General features: G+C 35.1%; 1 protein-coding gene across 1 annotated transcript in view; it reads left to right on the plus strand.

Annotated features, from left to right (window-relative positions):
* Positions 1-23,666, plus strand: part of DNAH7 (dynein axonemal heavy chain 7) — a 119,956-nt gene that overhangs the window by 35,511 nt on the left and 60,779 nt on the right. The window contains 14 exon segments of the mRNA XM_042808455.1: positions 3,028-3,226; positions 4,677-4,817; positions 7,843-8,055; positions 8,957-9,066; positions 9,527-9,695; positions 10,882-10,984; positions 11,086-11,213; positions 12,380-12,592; positions 13,685-13,783; positions 17,175-17,423; positions 20,414-20,563; positions 21,633-21,815; positions 22,606-22,782; positions 23,082-23,213. Coding sequence (XP_042664389.1) covers positions 3,028-3,226; positions 4,677-4,817; positions 7,843-8,055; positions 8,957-9,066; positions 9,527-9,695; positions 10,882-10,984; positions 11,086-11,213; positions 12,380-12,592; positions 13,685-13,783; positions 17,175-17,423; positions 20,414-20,563; positions 21,633-21,815; positions 22,606-22,782; positions 23,082-23,213 — 2,266 coding nt within the window.

Genomic DNA, 23,666 nt, shown 5'->3' on the forward strand with positions numbered 1-23,666 from the left:
GCCTTCTCTTCTCCAGGCTGAACACCCCCAAGTCTCTCAGCCTGTCCTCATCAGGGAGGTGCTCCATGGCCTCCTCTGGACCCGCTCAACCAGATTCCTGTCCTTGTGTTGGGGGCCCCAGAGCTGGACACAGTACTTCAGGTGGGGTCTCATGAAAGTGGAGTAGAGGGGGAGAACCCCCTGCCTTGGCCTGCTGGCCACACTTCTCTTGATGCTGTCCAGGACACGGTTGGCTTTCTGGGCTGCGAGCGCATGTTGCTGGCTCACAGTCAGTTTTCCATCTGCTACTACTCCCAAGTTCTTCTCCACAGGGCTGTTCTCAACCCACTCCTCACCCAGCTGGGATTTGTGTTTGGGATTGCCCTGACCTATGTGCAGGACCTTGTACTTGGCCTTGTTGAACTTCATGAGTTTTGCATGGGCCCACCTCTCCAGCCTGGCCAGGTCCCTCTGAATGGCATCCCTGCCCTCCAACGTTTTGACTGCACCACACAGCTCAGTGTCATTGGCAAACTTGCTGAGGGTGCCCTCGATCCCAATGTCCACGTCACCAACAAAGATGTTAAACAGCATTGGCCCGAACACTGACCCCTGAAGAACGTCACTCATCACTGCTTTCTACTTGGACATCGAGCCATTGACTGCAACTCTTTGAGTGTGACCATCCAGCCAATTCCTTATCCACAGAGTGGTCCATCCATCAAATCCATGTCTCTCCAATTTAGAGGCAAGGATGTTGTGCAGGACAGTGTCAAATGCTTTCCCCAAGTCCAGGTACATGACATCAGTTGCTCTTCCTATATCCACCAGCACTGTAGCCTTGTCATAGAAGGCCACCAGATTTGTCAGGCACAATTTGCCCTTAGTGAAGTAGTGTTGGCTGCCACCAATGACATCCTTATTTTCCATGTGCGCTAGCATATCTTCTGGGAGGATCTGCTCCGTGATCTTGTTGGGCATAGAGGTGAGACTGAGTAGACTGTAGTTCCCTGGGTCCTCTTTATTTCCTTTATTAAAAATGGGGGCGGGGTGGTGGGTCTATGTTACTCCTCTTCCAGTCAGCGGGAACTTCACTGGACTGCCATAACTTCTCAAATATGATGGATAGTGGCTCACCCACTTCATATACCAGTTTCCTCGAGGCCTGTGGTTGCATCTCATCAGATCCCATGGACGTGTGCACTTTCAGGTTCCTTCGATGGGCTTGAACCTGATCTTCTCTGACAGTGGGTAGTTCTTTGTTTTCTCAGTCCCCACCTTTACTTTCCATGTCTTGGGTGGTGTGGCTGGAGCCCTTGTTGGTGAAGGCTGAGGCAAAAAAATCATTGAGTACCTCAGCCTTTTCCATATTCTGAATGATGAGGTCTTCTGTTTCCTTCCAAATAGGGACCACATTTTCCCCGGTCTTCCTTTTATCAATGAAGTACCTGTAAAAGCTTTTTTTTGTTGCCCATGTATCGCAGGCCAGATTTAATTCTGTCAGGGCTTTCGACTTCCTAACATGATCCCTGGCTACCTGGACAGTTTCTCTGTATTCCTTCCAAGCTACCTGTCCTTGCTTCTACCCTCTGTAGGCTTCCTTTTTATGTTTGAACTTGTCCCGGAGCTCCTTGTTCATCTGTGCAGGCCTCCTGGTATTCTTACCTGACTTCCTCTTTGTTGGGATGCATCACTCCTGAGCTTGGAGGAGGTGATTCTCGAATATTAACCAGATTTCTTGGACTGCTCTTTCCTCCAAGGCTTTATCCATGTTACTCTGCCAAGCAGATCTCCAAAGAGGCCAAACTCTGCCCTCCTGAAGTCCAGGGTAGTGAGATTGCTGTGCGCCCTCCTTGCTGCCCTAAGGATCTTGAACTCCACCGTTTCATGGTCACTGCAGCCAAAGCTGTCCTTGAGCTTCACAGTCCCCACCAGTGCCTCCTTGTTGGTGAGCACAAGGTCGAGCACAGCATGGCTCCTCACTGACTCCTCTATCACTTGGAGAAGGAAGTTACCATCAGCACATTCCAGGAACCTCCTGGATTGCTTATGCACTGCAGTGTTGTCGCTCCAGCAGATATCGGGGTGGTGTAAGTCCCCCATGAGGACCAGGGCTTGTGGACGTGAGACTGCTCCTACCTGTCTATAGAGAGCCTCATCTGCTCGGTCTTCCTGGTCAGGAGGCCTGTAGCAGACCCCCACTATAACATCTCCTGTCCCTGCCTTCCCTTGAATCCTGACCCATAAGCTCTCAGTCAGCTCCTCATCCATCCCCAGGCAGGGCTCCATGTATTCCTGCTGGTTGTTGACATAGAGGATGACACCTCCACACCCATCTCCCCTGCCTGTCCTTCCTAAAGAGCCTGTCTCCTTCCATTGCAACACTCCAGTCAAAGGAGCCATCCCACCATGTCTCTGTGATGCCAGTAAGATAGTAGTCATGCAGGTATGTGTGCATCTCTAGCTCTTCTTGTTTATTTCCCATGCTATGTGTATTTGCATAGAGGCGTTTAGGTTGGGCCCCCATAAGAATGAAATATGAATGAAAGTAAAAAATAAAATGACAGTTCAGTTACAGTACAGTATACTATATTCATACAGTACAATGAACAAGCCAAGAGATCTTCTGAGAAAAAAAAATCTTAAATGTTTCTTTTCATTTATTGCAAGCTATTGTGTAAAGGTTGTACTTGGTTGCTTTACTTAAATTCCTTAATGTTTACTCTAGTTTTCTGGGAAGGTGTAAATAATAGAATTTTGTGTGCTGTAGGAGGATTAGCAGTTAAAGAATGAGTATTTGTTTATCCTTACTAGTTTATTTGTTACAGAGGCTATAAATAATAATTTACATCTTTAAACTGATCTTCAAAAAATACTGCATTAAGCATATTGCAGGGGGTAGTACACCAGAATTATTGTTGAGGACAAACTTCTTCTTAACAAACTTAAAACTCAAGTGAAGTGTTTAGAAATATCAAAAAAATACGGATCTTTGGTAGTATTGGCAAGAAAAAATTGTCAGAAGCCGTTTTAACACTTGTTTTCTAGAGTACAACCTCACTTGAAAAAGTGTTTTGAAGGAATTGCAAGAGTGGAATTTACTGATGTCTTAGATATTACACACATTAAAAGTAGCGAAGGAGAGACGTTGGAACTCATAGAGACAATCTCGACATCAGAAGCTAGAGGTCAAGTTGAAAAATGGCTGGTTGAACTGGAGGCAGCTATGCTGAAGTCTGTCCATAAGGTAACGAGTCTGAACCTCTTATTTTCTAGGCTAATGTCATTCAGCATTGATTTCTTCAGTTAACATTAACATGTACTGGAATCACTTTTAATTCTTTGTATCTGGCATGAACATTAAAATAATGAATTCAGTCTTAAAAGGTTATATCTTTTTTTTTTTTTTTTCAGTTTTGCAGTCAATTTCTGTTTGTAAAATTCCCTAAAATTCTTTAAAATTAAATAGTAGAGCCAAAAACATTTGTGCCAAGGATTCTTTTTCCAGAGATTGTTCTACACTTGATGTGGTATTAAGGGATAGGATTAAACTGAACAATTGCACATGTCTTTTTTTTTTCTGATATTCCTCTTAATTATGACTACCTTAAGACTCTTAGCTCTTCTTTTCAGATTACAGTGTTCTAGACTTGGCAGTGTCTCATCATTGTGTTGTATATTTAACTGTCCTTTTCAGTGTCAAGTAAGGTAATTAAATGTGCACACACTGTCTCTGACACTGTCTTGCAGTACAACAGTTTAATTATTTCAGTGGCATAGCAGTACGGAAGAAAGTGAATAACCTTATCTATTTGGTGCATATCAGACATGGACAAACTGAGCTGCATGAATAAGAAATGGTTAAGCACCACTTGTCTGCATTTAGCCTTGACTACAGAACTTTTATAATGATCTAAACCAGATAACATTTATATGTCAACACAGCTACGTTTTTGCTCTCATAGATGTATTTTTTATTGATGCTATTGTGTGTATGAATTGTTAAAAGCAAAAAGAATTGGAACTGCAAAACAAATGGCAGATTTTCACTCATGTAGTTTACACTGCTTGTCTGAGGAGCCATCTAATTTTATCACCGAGTTTGTTGATAATAACACTTTATTCTTGCTTGAGTTTTGTTGATGTTAGGAAAATAACCTCTTGGTATAGACTGGAAGTTTTTTTCCAGTACCAATTTTTATTTCATTTGGATTATCCTTGAGTGGTGCTAGAACCAGGTTAATAATTCTATTACTAGAAATTACATTTGAAGTTAGATACAAGTTTAAACAATCTGCAAAACTAAATGTTGTGGGTTTTTATTAGAATGAACAGATGAAAAAAATTTCAGTTTGGAATATTACTTTTAGGTTGTATTTATACTTATTTTCTGGTTTCATTGTAGATGGAGTTAGAAAATTTTAAGTGTCTGATGGCAGGAATCATTTTAGAATATGTTGTGAAATCAGTTCTCAGAAATTTTGTGTGATTATTCATGTTATGACATTTTTGGGCTTTTTTGAGCTTTGCTGAGAAATTTGCTTGCAAGATATCATTATTATAGAGTTGAATTTGAGGCTGAATCTAGACCCTGATCTATTTTTTATTCTCAGTAATACAATCTAACCTAAACTAATTCTAAATCTGAGCACTACCTGTTTTCACATGTTAGTTGTAGTGTGCTTTCTTCTGTCTAGGTCATTGGGGATGCACTTGAAGCTTATCCAAAAAGTCCACGTGTTGACTGGGTAAGAGAGTGGCCTGGACAAACAGTTCTTTGTGTATCGCAAACATTCTGGACGATGCAAGTACAGAGTTCTATTAGAAATGGCCAAACGGTAAGAATATTTTAAATTTAAATTTATTACAAATTGATAGAATTCAGTAGTAAGTCAGACCTTTGGTAATCATCTTTTTGACTGCATAGGTGTTCAGTGTAATAATTGATCTTTTGAGTATCTACTTTAAAGATCTACCTGAATTGTGATCCTTGGAGACCTTGAAGTTAATATTTCCTTTTGAATATAGGCACTAATGCTTCTGTACTATGTCAGACTGCAGTCTCTTTAGCTCAACGTGGAGATGATGTGTTTCTGTGAGAGCGGCCCAGTGCTGTTATCAGGTAGTAGGGCCTAGCATAACTTGACTGTCTCTGGTTCAGAAATCTACTTTGCCTTCATTAATGTTTAGTGCTTTCTGTGAAGATGGGCTAGGACTATCATAAGAAGGTATATACCATCCTAACCCCTGTCTAATGATGAATATATATGCCTGCCTTGTACAGACTTCATAGTCTATTACCTAATGCAAATGGTAATAAAGGTACCTAGGGCACTGAATTAAAATTCAGGATATGTGTTTTGTAGAACCTTTCTTCTGTTAATCACTAAGGTTTAATGATCTCACCTGTTGTATTTGGAAGTGTTTTAGGATTGCCACCATCAGATGAGGCAACTAGATTTTCATTCTCTGATGTTTGGAGAGAAAGAAACATAAAATTTTTCACATCATGTTACATGTAAAGTTATAACTTTGTGACACTTCATGATACTCTATCTTCTTTCCTGTTTTTTGCAATGACATGTTATCAATTGAAAGAACTTCTACAATATTGTATTTTTGGATTCTCCCTGTTCATATATAGCTGAGCTATATAATTAAATCTAACAATTAAATCTAATCCATATATGGAGCAGTATTTTAAGGCTGTATAACATTTTCTTCTTATTTGTAAGCTAAAGCAATGGCTCCTGGTAATAGTCACTTTTTTGAGCAGCTTCATTCTGACATGCAAGGAAAAGAAACTTCTGAGTGTCTAGGAAGATCACATTATCTGCTAATACAAGTAGTAAATCTTGCAACATATCTGAAGATTTGAAAATATTTTCTTTTCCTGGTAATAAAGGAGATCCTCAGTTTCCTGGGGCAAGAAATAAGGCTTCTACATAGTGCACCACTTATCTTCAATTGGTGAAAGACTTTTGGGAAGGAGACACAGGAATTCTAATCTTAAAGATTTTAGATTTAAAAAAAAAAAAAAAAAAGGGCAAGTCAACCTCACCTTAATGAGTCTGTAGTTAATATTGTTAGTGAATAAAAGAGGAAGTTAAGCAAGGGTTAAATTAATTTGCTTTTGGGAATATTTGTTACAGAATTCTGAGCCTAGACCAACACTCTTGTACTGGTGTGTATCAAGCCTTTTCTATATGTGCGCATGCAGGGACACCTGTCCTTCCAGTAGCTTTCACTCAGATTATATTGTACTGGGAATTCTGCTCATCTGACTTCAGCCCAAGATTCTTCATTCTGCTCTGGAAAGGGGCTTGTATGTAGTGAAGTAGTGGAGAGGCATTTGCATCTCCTCAGTGTCTGTCAGAAATCTGTGGCAGGGAGAGCTCTGTCTTACAGCCTTTACTATTCTTTCTCTTTTCTGTTCTTATGTTGCATACTAAAACATAAGAAACATGACAGGAAATCAGTGACCACATGAGAAGCCATAAGTACTGTGTTCTGCCTGAAGCACTTCAGTGTCTTCTGGGTCAGGATGCCAGTATCATTTAAGTCACTCAATATTAAATATGTGTTCACACATATATGCACATGTATACACACATGCTCCCTTTCAAACGTTTTTGAGTTGTTTCCAACAAGTAACTGTTGTAGGCAAAGCTCCAGATTTCTTACTAAAAGCAAATAATGAACTAAGATGCTGCATAAACGCTGACATTTTATTAATTTTGAGAGCATTGTCTTGTGGACCATGTGCATTCTCAGTGATATACAGTCATATGGTCAGAAGGATAGCACAGAGAAATGTTACTGTTACAGGAGTTGAGGATGTATTCTGTGCCTCATCTGATACCTCATCTTTACTGAGGAAAGCTTGGTGGTAAGCAGGTGGGTTATTATCCCTGACTTTCCAGGGATTTTGTCCCGGTCAGAACTTGTAATACAACACTGTAGAAAGTGAACTGCTTTTGAACCCTGTGTTTATTGCTTTATTCTCATAAATAAAAAGTCACACTAAGCAGATGATTATCCAAACAATATTTGGAAAATAATTAGCTGAGATGAGAGACCTCAGAATCATCATAATCTATTGAGGGTTACCAGTACCAGTGTGTTTGGAGAGGAGCAACAGTCTATCAGGGAAAAAAAGCTAAAACATGTCTAGGTAAGTTTTTTTTCCAGACAAATAGAACTCATTCCTCTATAGAAACATGCTTTGGTGTGAATGTATTACTAAGGTTAATTCCCACTTTTTTCATTTCAATTCAGTAAGGCAGTTCATCACATCTAAGCACTGTCATGATACAAGTGCTTTCCTTAATTAGGCCTTTCCTGTTTACCAGCAACTTACTAGCATGAAAGAAACTATAAATTACTGTGTAAAAGAAATTATTAAGCTAACTGAACACAGACTACAACCAGAAGTCAATAAACTGAAAAATTGTGGAAAAACTCTTGTGGGACATACATGTGTTTTTCTAGTGTGACAGTGTCCCTTAACCATAAAATGTATATTGTATATGTGTAAGTAGATCTTTAAAACAAATGCAACATTTTCCTTTTCTAAATGTGAAATGTATAAAAAGATAAGGACTATTTCCTGTGTTCTAGGAAGAAAGTAGAGTCTGCTGTTTTGTTTCCAGATATATGTATCATTGATCTTTAACATATGTTTCTGTGAAAGTAGAAAAAAAACCCTAGCCAAAACCCCGTCGAACTACCAGTGAATGAAGGACATTGTATTACAATTATAGTGAGATGGAATTTTTTAAGACAAAGAAATAAAAGAAAGAAAAAAAATAATTATGCCTTAGACTAGACATGCAACTTCTTAACTTTTAAAAATTTTTACAGGCACTAGAGGATTTTCTGGAACAGAATAATAGACAGATTGAGGACATTGTCACCTTGGTGCGAGGAAAGCTGTCTCAGCAGAATCGAGTGACTCTAGGAGCACTTGTTGTGCTTGATGTTCATGCTAGGGATGTTCTTGCATCTCTAGTAAGCAAGAAAGTCAAAGATGAGAGTGACTTTGAATGGTTAAGTCAGCTTAGGTACTACTGGGAGGTAAGTGATATCTCTCAATCCTATTAGAAGGTAATTTCAGTTCACAGTTTTTAAATTTCTGCTTGCTTCCTCACACAGAGAATGGTTACACTACTATGAGAATTTCTGCTGATAAGAGAATACCCATAACCAATCATTTTATGGATTGATAACTAGAACGGCCAGTAGCCAGACACAAACAGTTTTTAATTAAAATTCCTTTTTTCATCAGTTCTGAGTCTCAGTACATTTGCTGAATTTGCAGAGGGGGGGTTACTGACAAAATTTGATCACTTAAAGACTGTATTTTGGTTTTCTGATTCCACAGGATGGATAATGCTATGGGGATGACAGTTTTCAGTTAGAGGTTTTAATCTGACTTACTGTCAATATTATTTTATTTGTGCATTACAGTTATTGGAATAATCACAATGTTTATACATGGAATATAATATTTTACATTCATCAGGACAAGATTCCCCATAATACAGAAGCCACTGTGTGTGAAATTAAAAAAAAAAAAAATGTACATTTGGGGTCATACATTGTCATATCAGAGGCATCAGATCGACCGTATCTACAGCTATTGGTCACAATTACTTCTGTTTACCTTTTAGAAAGTCTGTTAACTTTCTAAGTAGCTACACAAGACTGTTTTACTCTGCAATATGCTTAGTAGGATCTTTTTTTAGATAACAGTTAATGTAAAAAATGGTCTTTTGGCTTGATACTTTAGTATCTATTAATTGGCTTTTTTTTTGAGTCACACTGAAACTAGACTCTCAGAGCAATCAGTAGTCTGACATGTAGCTGTTTCTAACAGCATCATGCATGTTAAGGAGCTTGAGAAAGTGTTGCGTTGTGGGTGTGGGTTTTCTAAAGATTATTTATTTAATTATAAAATAAATGCCTTATTTCTTAGGAAGGTCATCTACAAACAAAGATGATCAATGCTGGACTGAGGTATGGATATGAGTATCTTGGCAATACCCCTAGGCTGGTTATTACTCCACTTACAGACAGATGCTACAGGTAAAACAGCAGGTTACTAAAGATAGTGTATGAACAAGAATTTATTTAGTTGAGATTTTCTAATTAGTCCTGAGAATAGATGACTCCAGAATTGTATTTTCTATGTTCTTATATGCATAATTGGACTAGGATAAATTTATTTTGGAGGAATAGAATTGATCCTGTATGAATATATAAATTTCTGATAGAACTAACCTTTTTTGACACTATAATTAATGATAAATTACAAAAGGATTTAGACTTAGAAGGTGGAAAGTAAGCTATTCTCTATTGTGAACTTCTAGTAAACGTCATACATTACTACACATTTGTTAAACTACAGCTGGCCAGAAGCAAGTAAACTGTACCATCATAAGAAAATGCAGATAAATTTTTAAAAGTTTCTGGTAAAAGTTAGAGCAATTGGAAAAATAGTGTAAAAATCCATAAAATTTTTTGTTTTCTATTATTTTATTTCCAGAACCCTATTTGGTGCACTACACCTACATCTTGGAGGTGCCCCTGAAGGTCCTGCTGGAACTGGAAAAACAGAAACTACAAAAGATTTAGCAAAGGCTGTTGCTAAACAGTGTGTGGTTTTCAATTGTTGTGATGGATTGGATTACCTTGCATTAGGAAAATTTTTTAAGGTTTGGATATATCTTGAGGGTCATATTCTCAATTAAGTTAAAGCCCTTTAATTATTTTGACATTTGAAGTGGTCTTAAGATATTGTAAATGTATCTTTCTCCACTTCCAGTGGAGTAATGCTAGAATTGTGCAGATAGGTCTTACTGTAAGTACAAATCCAACCAGATACCAAAATGTTTTTTATGTGCTCTGAAAATGAAATATACTATAATGATTTAATTTGCTTTAAATAGGCAACATGGATGCCATTTAAATGAGTGCATTTTTAATAGCTGATTGCAAATTTTATAGAGGACTTCAGGTTTAATTTAAACTCTAAATAAGCTGGTAAGAGTTGTTATATTATACAAATCAAGCATATATTCATTTTTATTTTAGCCTGAGTAGACTGGTCTATAATGATACAAAAATAAAGCAAGTATGCTTTCCTCCCTGGCATTTTTCTTACCTTCTGAGTCAGAGGTGGCATTGGAATGATGTGATTTGTCTTCAAAATTCAACTTGATGGAAGTTCACCAAAATAAGCTAAATTAAGTATTTTCAATTAGAATGTTGGAAGCAAAATTCTGTGTCTTAAATGGGAATTTTAGCATTGTTGTTAAGAAAGTATTAGATGCCATTGAAAGACTACCAGTGCACTTTAGGTAACATGGTATGCCATAACCAAATGGTTAATTTTAGCTATGCAGAAGTCCTTATGTTGCTTTTTGTCACTGTGAACGCTGTTAGCATAGATGCAAAAGAAGAGTAGGTTTTTTGGAGGCTTGTTTAGTACTGAAATCTTCCCCCTTGCCCAGTTGCAAAATACTAACTATAAAGGCGAAACATGCATAATGTGTGTATTTTATAGTAATTTTACATGTGACAGGAGAATTAGGATTTTGGATTAGTTTGTGCACTTTTTTTATCTTAAGTGGGGTTTTGGTTTTGTTGTTTTGTTTGATTTTTTTTTTTTTTTTTTTTTTTTTTTCTTTTTTTAACAAGCAAACTTAGTTTTTCAATTTCTGTGATGCTTTTTGAAACAAATTCTATCTGGAGTGATTTTGTTTAGAAGTTAGTGCTCTGGATCATGGATATAAATCCTTTCTTTGCACATTAAAATTTATCTTATTGCAGAGCTGTTTTGATCAGCATGTCCACAATAAGTAGTTAGCTATTAATTAGTCATACATGTGTGTCTTCCAGGGTTTATTGTCTTGTGGGGCATGGGCTTGCTTTGATGAATTCAACAGGATTGATTTGGAAGTACTCTCTGTGGTTGCTCAGCAGATTTTTACCATCCAAAGAGGTAACCTGTTATTTTAATCATATCTTTCGTTTACATATGAGAAAGAGTAAAGATACAACAAAACCTGCCCAGCAATGATGTTAATTTTTAGTTTTCCACAGGCATTAATTCAGGGTCTGATTTAATAGTATTTGAAGGAACTGAACTGAAACTGAACCCTACATGTGCTGTCTTCATTACCATGAATCCTGGTTATGCTGGGCGTTCAGAGCTTCCTGATAATCTTAAGGTATTATAACATGTGTCATTTTATTACTTTTAATAGCTAATACAGAAAGTAAAAAAAGAAAACACTTATTGTCATTTATAGAAATTAAGAGTATTTAATACCAGTTACCTTCAGTTTTTGATTACACTAGCGTAAAAATTGTCTTCTCTCAGAAGGAAAAGAAACTAAAAAGGATAATTAGATTGAAAAATAAGAATAAACTAACTTTTAAACTGTTAGGAAGTGGTTGCTTGATTCAAGGTCTGACTATCAGGATAAAAAATAAGTTAAAAATGCTGCAACTTCATGTGTTTTTTGGCTAAGCACCTGAAAGTTCATAAATTAAAAGGAACACTTTATATTGTAAGCAGTGAATAGTTTCTTAATACTGAATAAAAACGTGTGGGTTTTATTAATTTCTGGTTTTTATTCTCTTTTGGTTTGATCTGAAGGGACTTGTGGTGTTTCTAATGTGAGATTTCTGTGTTGTTTAAATTTGTTATTGAGTGATTGTTGCGGGTGCTACATTCTTTTTTACCCTTTAAATGCTTTTGTCCTGTATCCATAGAAAGAAAAGGAAATCAAAGTACCCTGATAAAGCAATGAAAACGTAGAAAAGTACAGTTTTTGTAAATATTTCTTAGAACTGTCTGTGAACTTTACTCACTAACACACAATATAAATACAAGATTCAAAAATACTACTTGTATAGATGAAAGAGGATAATTTAAAAAACTTTCAGGTGGAATATGAAAAGTAGTGAAATTTTTGTCTGTTTCAAAGTATTCTGATGCTTGTTTGGTAGAACAATGGTAAAATTGAAGCATAGGCTGCAGCTAAACAATGCTAGTAGAAGTCTGACAGGATCAATTTATTTGTACTAGTTGTATTGCACGCCCCTATTCCTTCTAGAGTTTATGGTGTTTTATGTGTATCTGTTGTTAATCTTGAATGAGGAAGACCTACAACCATGAATTGTCACAATGGAAACTGAAGTATTTCTAAGCGTTTATAGAAAGCTTTTAAATATATTGTGGTCATAATCATGATACTTAAATTTAATTGGCTGTCACTGTATTTGTGAAATAATGACAAAAATAGTATTTTATGTAATTGTAGAAAAAAGTTGTATATAATAATGTGGTATAATTTTTTCTGATGTGATTTTTCATATATATGTCTAACAGGCTCTCTTTAGAACAGTAGCTATGATGGTTCCTGATTATGCCATGATTGCAGAGATTGTTCTGTATTCTTGTGGTTTTGTGACTGCTCGACCTCTATCTGTAAAAATTGTAGCTACATATCGTCTGTGTTCAGAGCAGCTGTCTTCTCAGCACCATTATGATTATGGAATGAGAGCTGTGAAGTCAGTACTCACTGCTGCTGGCAATCTGAAGGTAAATGTTTTTTTCCTTTTTCTTTGTCATCCACTGACTGAGTAACGTGTCTCTTTCATAACAAAATGTACAGTATCCTACATAATGGCAAGTAGCTGTTAAAAATTTCATCCTGTGATAGCTATGAAAATGAAAAGGGTGCATATTATGGCATAAGCTGGGGAAAGTCAGGAAGAGATAAAGCTACTAGGGCATTCACCACACCACTTGTCACTGAATGATGTGCTTATTAAGTGTGCTGATATTCTTTCAAGTTAAATGCAAATTTACTGAATTGCTTGACATGTTGGCCACTGCTTTGCTCTGCTTCTCTTGTCAGGTTCAGATGCCTTTGCCATAGTATTTGAACACTTTCCAGTAACACACTGGCTAATATCTGCCACATGTGGCTTTGATCGTTCTTTTATCTTTGAGAAAAATGGTGTAGAATGTAGTATTTTGTTTTCCCTTGTGTTGTGGATGAATGCGTACATTTTACTAAGAAACTAAGCTTTTTTTTTTTTTTTAATCAATTATTTTTATTTTGCCAGAATAATATAATTTATAATTCTTTTCCATTCTTTTTTTTTTTTCAACCTATAATCCTACTATTACAAAAACCCCTACAAAACTCAAAATCAGGAACTCAACTATGTATTGTCACAAAAGAGGCACTTTTATTTATTTTTTTTAATAACCTGGGAAGGAGATCTGCATGCAAGCTTTGAGAGTTTCCACTTTGTTCAAGGCAGAAGGTTTATGTCAAAGTAGGGAGTACTATCCTTGTTAGGAAGGAGAGGAATACATCTTGGAAAGCAAAAAACAAATGGTGTTGGAAAAAACGCCCTATCAAATTTATAGTAACACTCATCACTGGACATAAACTAAAGTGAATTTGGCCTCACTATAGAAACCTACTGCAAGCACCTTGATAGGAATGTATAATCATACACCTAGAACGTGATCAGTGTTATTATTATCAGTGGACCTGAACCTGAACTGAAAAGTAATTGCATATATGCACAAAAGGAAATTGTCAGTAAAACTGGCAAGTTTAACATCTATTTTTTGAAACTATAAAAATTAACTAACAGTATTCTTTATATCTTTTAGCTGAAATATCCATTGGAAGATGAAGAAATTTTGCTTCTTAGATCCATTACAGATGTCAACCTGCCTAAATTCTTGTCTCATGATTTACCACTTTTTGAGGTAGAAAACATACAGATTTTTAATAATGTAGAGAGCTTGCTAAAAATACTAAGTGATAAAAATATGTGACAGGTTCATCAGAGAGATGGACCAAAAAATTTTTCCTACCTTGCTTGTAATTATTTGGAACTTAGTCTTAACTGTTCCTTCCTAGCAAATATAGTGACCATTTGGGTTTTGATAGTTTAGACCAGTGAAAATTTCTGCCAAGTCTACTGCTTGAAATGATAACATAATATCTTTATACATTGTGTATTCAAGTACCTTATAAGTATTCTTATGAAATAGGTAGATACTAATAGTCTCCTCTTTATAAGGTTTGGATTTTCATTTAAAATGTGTGCAGAACAGTAAATAGACTGTGTGGCCCACGTTCATTCTTGTCCCGACTTGTTCTCAGTGTGGAACTGAGCTGGAGAAAATGATCTGTAACTTGCTCCCCTGATTTATGGGATGCACTAACACAGTCAGTCTGTGTCACAGTATGTGCCATTTGGATTGGGCTTCTAATCTGTTACTGCAGGATAGGTATGTTTAATATACCTCTGAATGAACCGGACATGCCCAACACAAATGTGAGCTGTGAACTTCAGTAGGAAAAGTTTGCAATGTTCTTCGGTAGCTGTGAGCCTTTTATGTTCGGTTAGAAAAAGAAGAAATGGTCTTGGCTCGTGTATGTAGATGTTTAGAAACCATGAAAACATGATTCTTCATGTGTACCTTTTTAAACATTAGTGGAAAGATCTTATTTTGTGTAAAAAAAAAAAAAAAAAAAAAAAAAAATTTATTCATATATGACCATGTGAATTTGTGTGCAACTATACACTCACAACATCAAAAACTTTTTGGATAATAATAGGTATATTTTAGCAGTCATATTACTTGCAATTTTCAGTTCATGATACTTCTTTTGTGTAATTTTGTAATGGAATTAAATGAGATACTTTCTACAAGAAAACATGCATGAGGGCATGAAAATAGTAGGGAAGATCATTCCTTCAGGAATTCTAAGAAAAATCCGTAGAAATCTGAAGCACAGGAGAGGTAGTTACCTTGCCCAGAGTTATAGGAAAATGTAATGAATTAGAAACTGATTATATGTCTCTGGACACTTACTCTAATCTGATTAAAATTCTGCCTAAATTACACACTTGTTCCTGAAAACAAGTCATGAGTATGAAGGGAGATTTGCTATTTTCATAAGTTTCGAAATAGTGAAGATAAATTTAGAGAAGTTGTCTGGGAATACTGAAGCATCTTCACTAGTTGTTTCTCTAAATTTCAGTCTTTAAGAATAGCAATGTTAAGAATTTAGTGTACAGACATTAACTCTACGAAGTAATACTATAAGTTTTTCACTTTAATAGAATAGTGAATATATGTTGATTTAGAGATGAATTAGCCTTGCACATACTAATATTTTGCCTGTTGGCATATCCCATAAGCAGGAAAAATTTTATAAATTGAAACTAGGAAGTACCACATTATCCACTTGTAAACAGCAAAGGAAGGCTAAGGAATGTAAGGCTAATCAATGTGAAGTAGATTATTATGTCAGTACAGAACAGATGCATGTTACAAGGAAAACCACCAAAAAATGAGCATGATGCCACAATGTCACTGTAATTAGTTATCCATTGGGGAACAAATTTAAGCGTTAACAGGAAGTTAGGCCTAGAGTATGTGGCAGTTATAATAGCCTAATTCTGTTAGTTCTGGAATAAAGGAGCTTTGTTTGAAATTCTTATCAGATACAGAAAAAATTATAAAAATATTTAAGTTCAGTAGCAATAATGTAATTTACAACTTTAAATATGCTTTTAACAATTATTTCCATTTTCGTTATCAGACATATTAATTTCTTCCCTCAATTTATATATCACACTTGAGACAAATGGGGAACACCCATGTCCTCCCTCATTCATTTTCACATTGTGGGTTTTGTGTTTGCTGTTCAGGTCTCCAGTGTAGTCAGGTACATCTGGCCTGAGATACACAGTAACTCTTCTGTGTTTATGTAGGAGCATACAAATGATAGGTGCTTTCTGTCTTGTTTTGCTCAAAACTCTGCTTCACTTTGTTTTGAATTATTTATGGTCTGTCCAGATTTTTGAATCTTGATTTCTAATGCTTAAAAAAAGATTTTCCTTTAATACTATTGTGTAGTATATTGCATTGGGTCTCTCATAAAGTCTTTGGGCCCTATTAATGGGTTTGTTTATAATATTGAGCCTGCTCTGTTGTGGAGATGTTTTTACCCAGCAGTACAGCTTCTGCTGTGATACTAAATGGTTTCTTTTAATATGGTATTCCTCCATTTCCCCATGTTTGTCATCCATTTTGTAAGAAGGAAAGGATTAATAGATTTTTTTTCTCTCATCATATTAGTTATAAAATCTAGTAGGCATAGAAAGACCATACTCGAGCACAAGCATATAAATCTTTACATTTTTACAGACAGCGTGGAGAAAAAGTGCAGGAGATGAACGACTGATGGGAATTTCTTGTCTGGAACACATTTGTTGTAAAAAGTTTCTCACCTTGAATGCAGCTTGATATTTCAACTTGGGAAATATTTCAAATGGAAAAACCCTGCTTTTGTAGTAGTCAATTGTAAAACATGCCCCTAGTAGCACAGAGTGTTATGTATCTTTTAATACACTTTAATAAAACAAATACTTTAAGGTCAGATGTGGTATGGTCATTAACATGTTAACCATGGAAACTAATAGTGCCAAGAGAAAACCAAGGCACAAGGTAGAATGAAACCAGCATATATAGTAACAGGAAGAATGTCAAAATGATTAAATTGTAAGTTCACCAATAATTGCTGTTGTTATCGTTTCTAAAGACTATGTTTTATTTTAAATAGTTTTTCAGTAGTCTTTGCTTTCCAAGTTGATACTACTGGTCTGTCTAATTTTAATGATACCCCAGATATTCTTTTTCTCATTTGTTATGTCTTCAATTTATTCTGTATCTTTCTTGTTTTGGTGTAAGCAAAACTGCAGAATCGTTGCTTTTAAATTTAGATTTCAGTTAATTATTTTTCAGTTATTGAGGGGAAAAAAGGTAAACTATTTCTCAACTTTCTAACTGCATGTTTTATAAACGAGTTTAATAAAAACTAATGTTCATCAGGAAAGAATATGCTTTATATAGTTAATCACTTCCCTATCTTCCCAGGTAAACAAGAAGAAGGTACATGAAGTAAATATCAATAATAAATTATAAAGAATTTTGTCTCAGACATGGGTGATGTGACATTCATAATTATTTTATTTTAATCAATAATAGAATTAGTCTGCCTAGTGTCAACAGGGTTGATTGCATGACTTTCAAACTAAATTACTGTGAAAATAAGTGTGCTTTCAATTAATTGTCTGGATAGGGTATTACTTCTGATTTGTTTCCCGGTGTGAAGCTACCAAAACCAGACTACAGTGACCTATTGGAAGCCATCAAAACAAACTGTGATGCTATGAATTTGCAAATGACTGATGTATTTACTATGAAGATCTTGCAGATATATGAGATGATGATTGTGCGGCATGGCTTTATGATAGTTGGAGAGCCTTTTGGGGGAAAAACATGTGCATATCGAGTTCTGGCAGGAGCACTGGGAGACGTATGTGAGAAGGTATCTAAACATCTTTATAAATATTTCTGGTGAAAACTATTTTCAAACATTTTATATAAGCATCTTTTGGTATTTATACTGATTACAGACTTTTCTTAAAGGAACTTAACAATACAAGGAAAAGCTAAAGAATTTGATTGAGAAGCTGTACTTCCAAACTTACATAAGATAGGATGACCTAATTTTAAATATACACATTTCATACATTTAATGTGTTTCTACACATGGTGTTTTCTCTGAATTCTTTCATTGAATTCTTTCATTGGAACAGGCAAGTGTTAGCTATTTGAAATTTTATGATAAACTGTTCTTTGTGAAAGCTTTATACCAGATTTCTAACTTACTCACATGAGAGCTGCTGAACTCTTTTAACAGAGATTTAGAGCTACTCCAAACAATGAATCTGCTTCATAAACTTATACAGAGTTTTTAAGATTTTCTGATAAGAATATAATAAACCTATGTAAACCCAGAAACTAAATAGTCTCAAATTTTTATTATTTTTGAAACCAGAGTATTTTAATTTTTCAGACAAATTTTGGATCTTAAACAAATCCAAGATCTGTTCTGCTAAATAACTTCTCACTTGACATAGGAGAAGTAGGTAATAACTGTTATCTGTGGAACGTTTAAGAGGCCCAGTAGTATAGCTTTACCAAATATTGCTCAAATGCACGCCATCAAAATACTTACGTGGCATATAGGATCTCTGGAATCCTGCCACTCGGGCTTTGGAGAATTTTGCAGAATAATCTAATAAAATTTATTGTCTTTAGTATTCTGTGTTCTAAGGACCTTTATATTTAGTCTAGTCTGAGCTGCTAGGATGGAAGGTAAAGCCAGTACAAGGCACTTCTCTAGCTGTTTCTGAAATGAAGTGTTTAGGATTTGAGACTTGAGAGGTGACTGGCCCACTCAGTGAATTCCCATCACTCCCAGAGAAAAATAGTAGTAACCATGAAGCATAAGTGATCTTCAGGACACTGAATTTCTTCAGATTGGCTGACTGGAAACATGCAATCAACCTTAGCAAAATTGTTTAATTTTCTTAATGGTGGTCTTCAGGTGGGCACCTTGTATTTTTGTGTGGATATCAGTAAAACTAGACTGGCTAGCCTTTCACATTGGTATTGCTATCAAACAGATCTCTATTCTTATGATCATTTATTAAAAGCTGTTACTTAGTTGCTTCCTATATTATAGATTAAATTGTGAAGCTTCTGATTTAGGTACGTAGGAGAAATTCCATTTCTGCCTGTCACTCCAATAAAACAATATTTAACTTTCTGCTTTTCCTTTTAATTTAGTGAATCATTGTCCACTCCTTCCTATTTCTGTTTGTTAAGGAAAAAAGTTATGTGATAGAGTAAGAAATTTTTATCTGATTGTTTTCTACCTGTTAGCTCAGATTCTCAGTCAACCCTAATGATTAATTTAATGGCCATCACACCTATAGGAGCTTTTTGCTTTTTGCCTTCCCACCCTCCTCACCCCAACCCAACAACTCCCCCCCCACCTCCGCCCACCCTCCGAAAAGAACTGGTATCAAATTAATCAACAAAATTTCATTTTGATTATGATAACACTCGCCTTTCTTGAGGACTTTTACCATCTTGAAGAAAATATTCTCATTGGTCTGAACTGATTAGTGTTCTCAGAACTCTAGCAGCTGTATTGGGACTATATCTGAAATTTATAATTAGGGGACAGTGTGATGAGTAAGATGAGGAAGAGAGATGTGATGGATGAGGTGAGAAGCTGCTAACAGAAATAATACAAAATGAAATTGTAATGTACTTGCAAATCTTGAAGATTATAAATCTAAAGTTTTGTCATTAAAATACTATTTTAATTTTTTAGCTGGGCAACTGTGACAAAGTTGCTGTACTATTTTTTTTAATTGTGTTTTTGTCATGCTTGTGTGTGTGCTGTTCACAGCTTATAACTCTTTCAAAGATTGTTATTTGTTTTCCCCTTTCTTTAAATACTATATTTCCCTCTGAATAGTCACTTTGATGAAATAAAAAAGCATGTTAGAATTAATTATAATTAAATACAAACTGTCAGAAAAAGAACTAGTAATCATAATTTTTTATAAATATACTAGTTTCTCCTTTGAAATAGTATAATAAAAATTCCTGCATTTTATATTTTATGAAGGGAAACAAAGAAAAATTATCTGTGGGATGAAGATGTCAGATCAGGCATGAAATGATGCTGAACTCCTGATTTCTCAGTTGAAGTTCATAAACAATAGGGCTGCTTTTGGAAGGAAAGAGGTTTTTTTCTTAAATCAGGGACAGATGTTTCTTATATTTTAAGGCTATAGTAAGTAGGTGTTCAAATGAGTGTTTGTGATTTGTCACTTTTGTTTGTAATTGATTCCTGTTAAACAGTTGTGTTCAGCCACCTGATCTCTGACCTGTGCTCTATGAAATGTCATATTTAGTCACAAGGAGAGAATAAAAGAATCACTTGAAGTTTAATAAAAAGAAAAAATAGATATTTTTACATGGTTTAAATAAAAAACAAACAAACAAAACAAACCACCACAATCCAAACCAACTTTGTAACATCACTTTGACATCAATTTTGGAAATTTACCAAGGCAGTGATTTATTCCTTAAACATGGGACAAATGAGATAGAGAGACAAAAGAGCTTGGCCTGTTTTAATGCCTGTAAGTGTGAGAATAGAACTTGGGTCTCTGGATAGACTGCCTAATGTCCAGTTCACTAACATTTAAAAAAAAAAAAAATTCCATTTTAATTTATCAGGCCACTGTACAGTATTAAAATTAGATGTACAACTACATATGATGTTGAGGCAATTGTCTTTAGACACTTGTAAACCATTTTTAAAATGTAATGTGTAATGTCTTTCCTGCTTTAAACTGATGAAATTTTTATGAAGATTGAATGATCTATAACTGTAAATTTAAAAATAAAACAAATGGCATAATAAATTGCTTATTACTTTTGTGTCTTCAGGGGCTGATGGAAGAAAACAAAGTTCAGATCACTGTTTTAAATCCCAAATCCATAACAATGGGTCAGCTGTATGGACAATTTGATCAAGTGTCACATGAGTGGTCAGATGGCATCCTAGCAGTGAGCTTCAGAGCATTTGCTTCTTCCCCAGTAAGTACTTAACAGGCCTAAAGTGTTTTGGGAAATGACTTTTCAATTCATACATTTTAGATTTTAAATCCACGTTGCTTGCATAACTATTCTAGAATTCATGTGCTTAATCATTTGAATGCAGAGTCTGCAGGTTGGCTTTATTGTAGTATGCTCCATCCACTTTTTGGATGCTGGAGAATTAAGATCTGTGTTTCACGAGTCCTGAAGTGAAGATAAAGGGTTTTTTTTTGTTTGTTTGTGTATGTTATAAATAAATTAGTATTTAATCTTTTTACCATATTGTTATGCCTTATTTTGTCTGATTAGGGCCCAAATTGGTGCCGTTCATATATGGGCATTTTGATGTTTATTTTGGAAGAAACTGCTGTCTGAGTGTGGCTTATGGCTGACCTTCCATTAAAGTCAATTGAAATATCTTTACTAAGTGTAGTGAGAGATCTACCTGACAGATACTTTACTTTTTGCTAGTGATTGCAGTATCAGTCTCTTTGCCCCTATAAACTTAAACTAACAGTACATTGAAGTTGATCAGTGTGAAGTTCATCTCCAATAACATTTGCAGAACTGTACAGCTGCTTTGTATTTTCCTGTGAGAAATACAATGAATACCTATGACTTTTGCTTTTATTGTAAAAACCCAGACATATTACATTTAGATATTAGCATATTCATTAAATTAGTCCTATTAACTTCCATGGCAAGTGTGCAGTAGGTATTACTGATGAGTAGTCACTTATATGAACAGTCTCACTGTGTCATAAGTCAAAGTGTTTGAATATGTTGCTGTTTGACAGAAACAATGTACTGCATTGCAAGTATAACTGAAAGAAACCAGTCAAAGATATTAACTTTCTATAGTTTACTACAATATATGCTTTGAAGTTATAAATCTAAATTATTGGTATAGGTTGTGATTTCAGAAACTGCTCATGAATACAGTTCTGTACTCGGAGTACTTTCAGTTATTTTCTGTGGAAAATAACTTTAGATCTAAAATATTTATTTTACAGTAAATGTGATAAAATAAATTGCAAATATTTGATTTAAAATATTTTCTGCAAACCAGACTCCAGATAGAAAATGGCTGGTTTTTGATGGACCAGTGGATGCGGTATGGATTGAGAATATGAATACTGTGCTTGATGATAATAAAAAGTTGTGCCTTATGAGTGGAGAGATCATCAAAATGTCACAGGAAATGAGCCTCATTTTTGAACCAATGGATTTAGAAGTTGCTTCTCCTGCTACTGTAAGTACCCATCTTTGAAAGACTGATTACAAGCGTCTTTGATTATTGTGATACATATTCTATTCTTAAAAAGTATACTCAACTGAGAATAGTAAGTTTGTATTTCTTCGATATATGTTTCAAATAAAGAACATTGTGACTTGGTTTTCTTGTTTAAATTTTTTTATAATCTTACAATATGACATCAAAAAATACATATTTACATATGTAATGTAAATTACATATACAGAAGACACTGTAACTGTTCAGAGTCTGACCCTTGTGAGTGCCTGACAAGAAAAATAAAACCATTCATGTGTGAATCTTTAATCTCCCAGACAAATTCCACTAAAACCAACAATCACTGCGTTTCTGGCATGTATCTATACCACACCTATTTTATCTGACGGTGCTTTGTGGAATGCAACAATTTTCTCTTGAATATGAATAGCAGTTCAGATAATAATATAAACAGAACAAAATACCTGCATAGTTATACTGGTAAGAAAGCTTTACTTAAAAGTTGTAGAACACTTAATTAAAAAAATAAGTGTTAGGAACTCTAGTTCTATTTAAGAGGAAAATCCATCTTTGGCATCAGGTCTCCTATTGCCTGAAGAGATAAAGCTAGGTTTGAAACTCGTGTGTCTTGGGGCTCACAGAACCCCACTTTACATTTTTATACTGGCTTCTAGTAATCCCAGAAGCTGTATGCTATAGCACTGAGTGTTATTTTAAGTTCTTGTAGATAAGAAAAAATCTTTGGAGATCGCATAAGGTAACATGCGCCTGTTTGTTTCTTTATCTTCAGGTTTCAAGGTGTGGTATGGTCTATATGGAGCCCCATATGTTAGGCTGGAGACCATTAATGATGTCTTGGCTAAATACAATGCATTCAGGAATCAGCTCTGTACATAAAGAATATATAGTAGGCCTGTTTGACAGAATGGCTCCGCTATTACTTGAGTTTATTAGGAAACACACAAAGGTAGGATAAAGAACTTTTCTGAGAAACTAAGAGTGTATGAATTATTTCTACTTCCAAGTGCCAAAGGAACAAATAATTTTATTTGGCCCATATTAATTTATGTTTACAAATTTTTAAAAACAATTATTAGGATGAAGGCTGTGAGCAAGGTTTCTGTGTGTTAAGTTGCTCCTGAATGTATTTTAGGCACATTTATCCTACATATTTTCATCTTCACAGTGAAGAAAAAAGCACCACAATCAGCAGTCTCTTTTCAGTGAGTAAAGCACACCGCAACTGAGAGTATTCTTTCTTTTCAGGAATTGTCTCCTACTTCAGATACAAACTTAATTCGATCACTAATGAATCTGATGGACTGCATGATGGATGAATTTGCTGATGAAACCAAAGTTAAAACTATGAATGACTGTGACATTTTTTCTTGGCTTGAGGTAGGCAGTTTGTTTAACATTGAGAATAGGGAATTCCAAACTAGGCTTTAGTGAAATGGACTTCACAAGCAATAAAACCTGTTTCATAATTACAATATGTATTTTGTAATGTCCATTGAGGAAAAGACTATTACCTTCTTTATAATTGATATATAGTTGAGCCTGAGGTGTTTGATGTTTTGATATAAATTTAATGAATTTTATACAAACCAGCCAAAATTGTGTGCCATTCTCCAGTTACTGGTATCTCAATTTGTTACTAGTTAGATCTATGCATTCTAAGGCTTATAAATCAAGGAAAGCCCTGTTAACAGACATAGCCATCACTGTATGAGATAGGCCTTTGAATAACAGAAAGAATCTAAATTGTTCTGGAATAAAAAGCTGTCTATACTTGATCTTTCTCAAAATAACAGCTTTGTGCTGAGCAGATTAGGCATTTTGCTGCACAAC

Source organism: Tyto alba, unplaced genomic scaffold (assembly GCF_018691265.1).
Source record: "Tyto alba isolate M040663 unplaced genomic scaffold, T.alba_DEE_v4.0 Super-Scaffold_7, whole genome shotgun sequence".
NCBI lineage: Eukaryota > Metazoa > Chordata > Aves > Strigiformes > Tytonidae > Tyto > Tyto alba.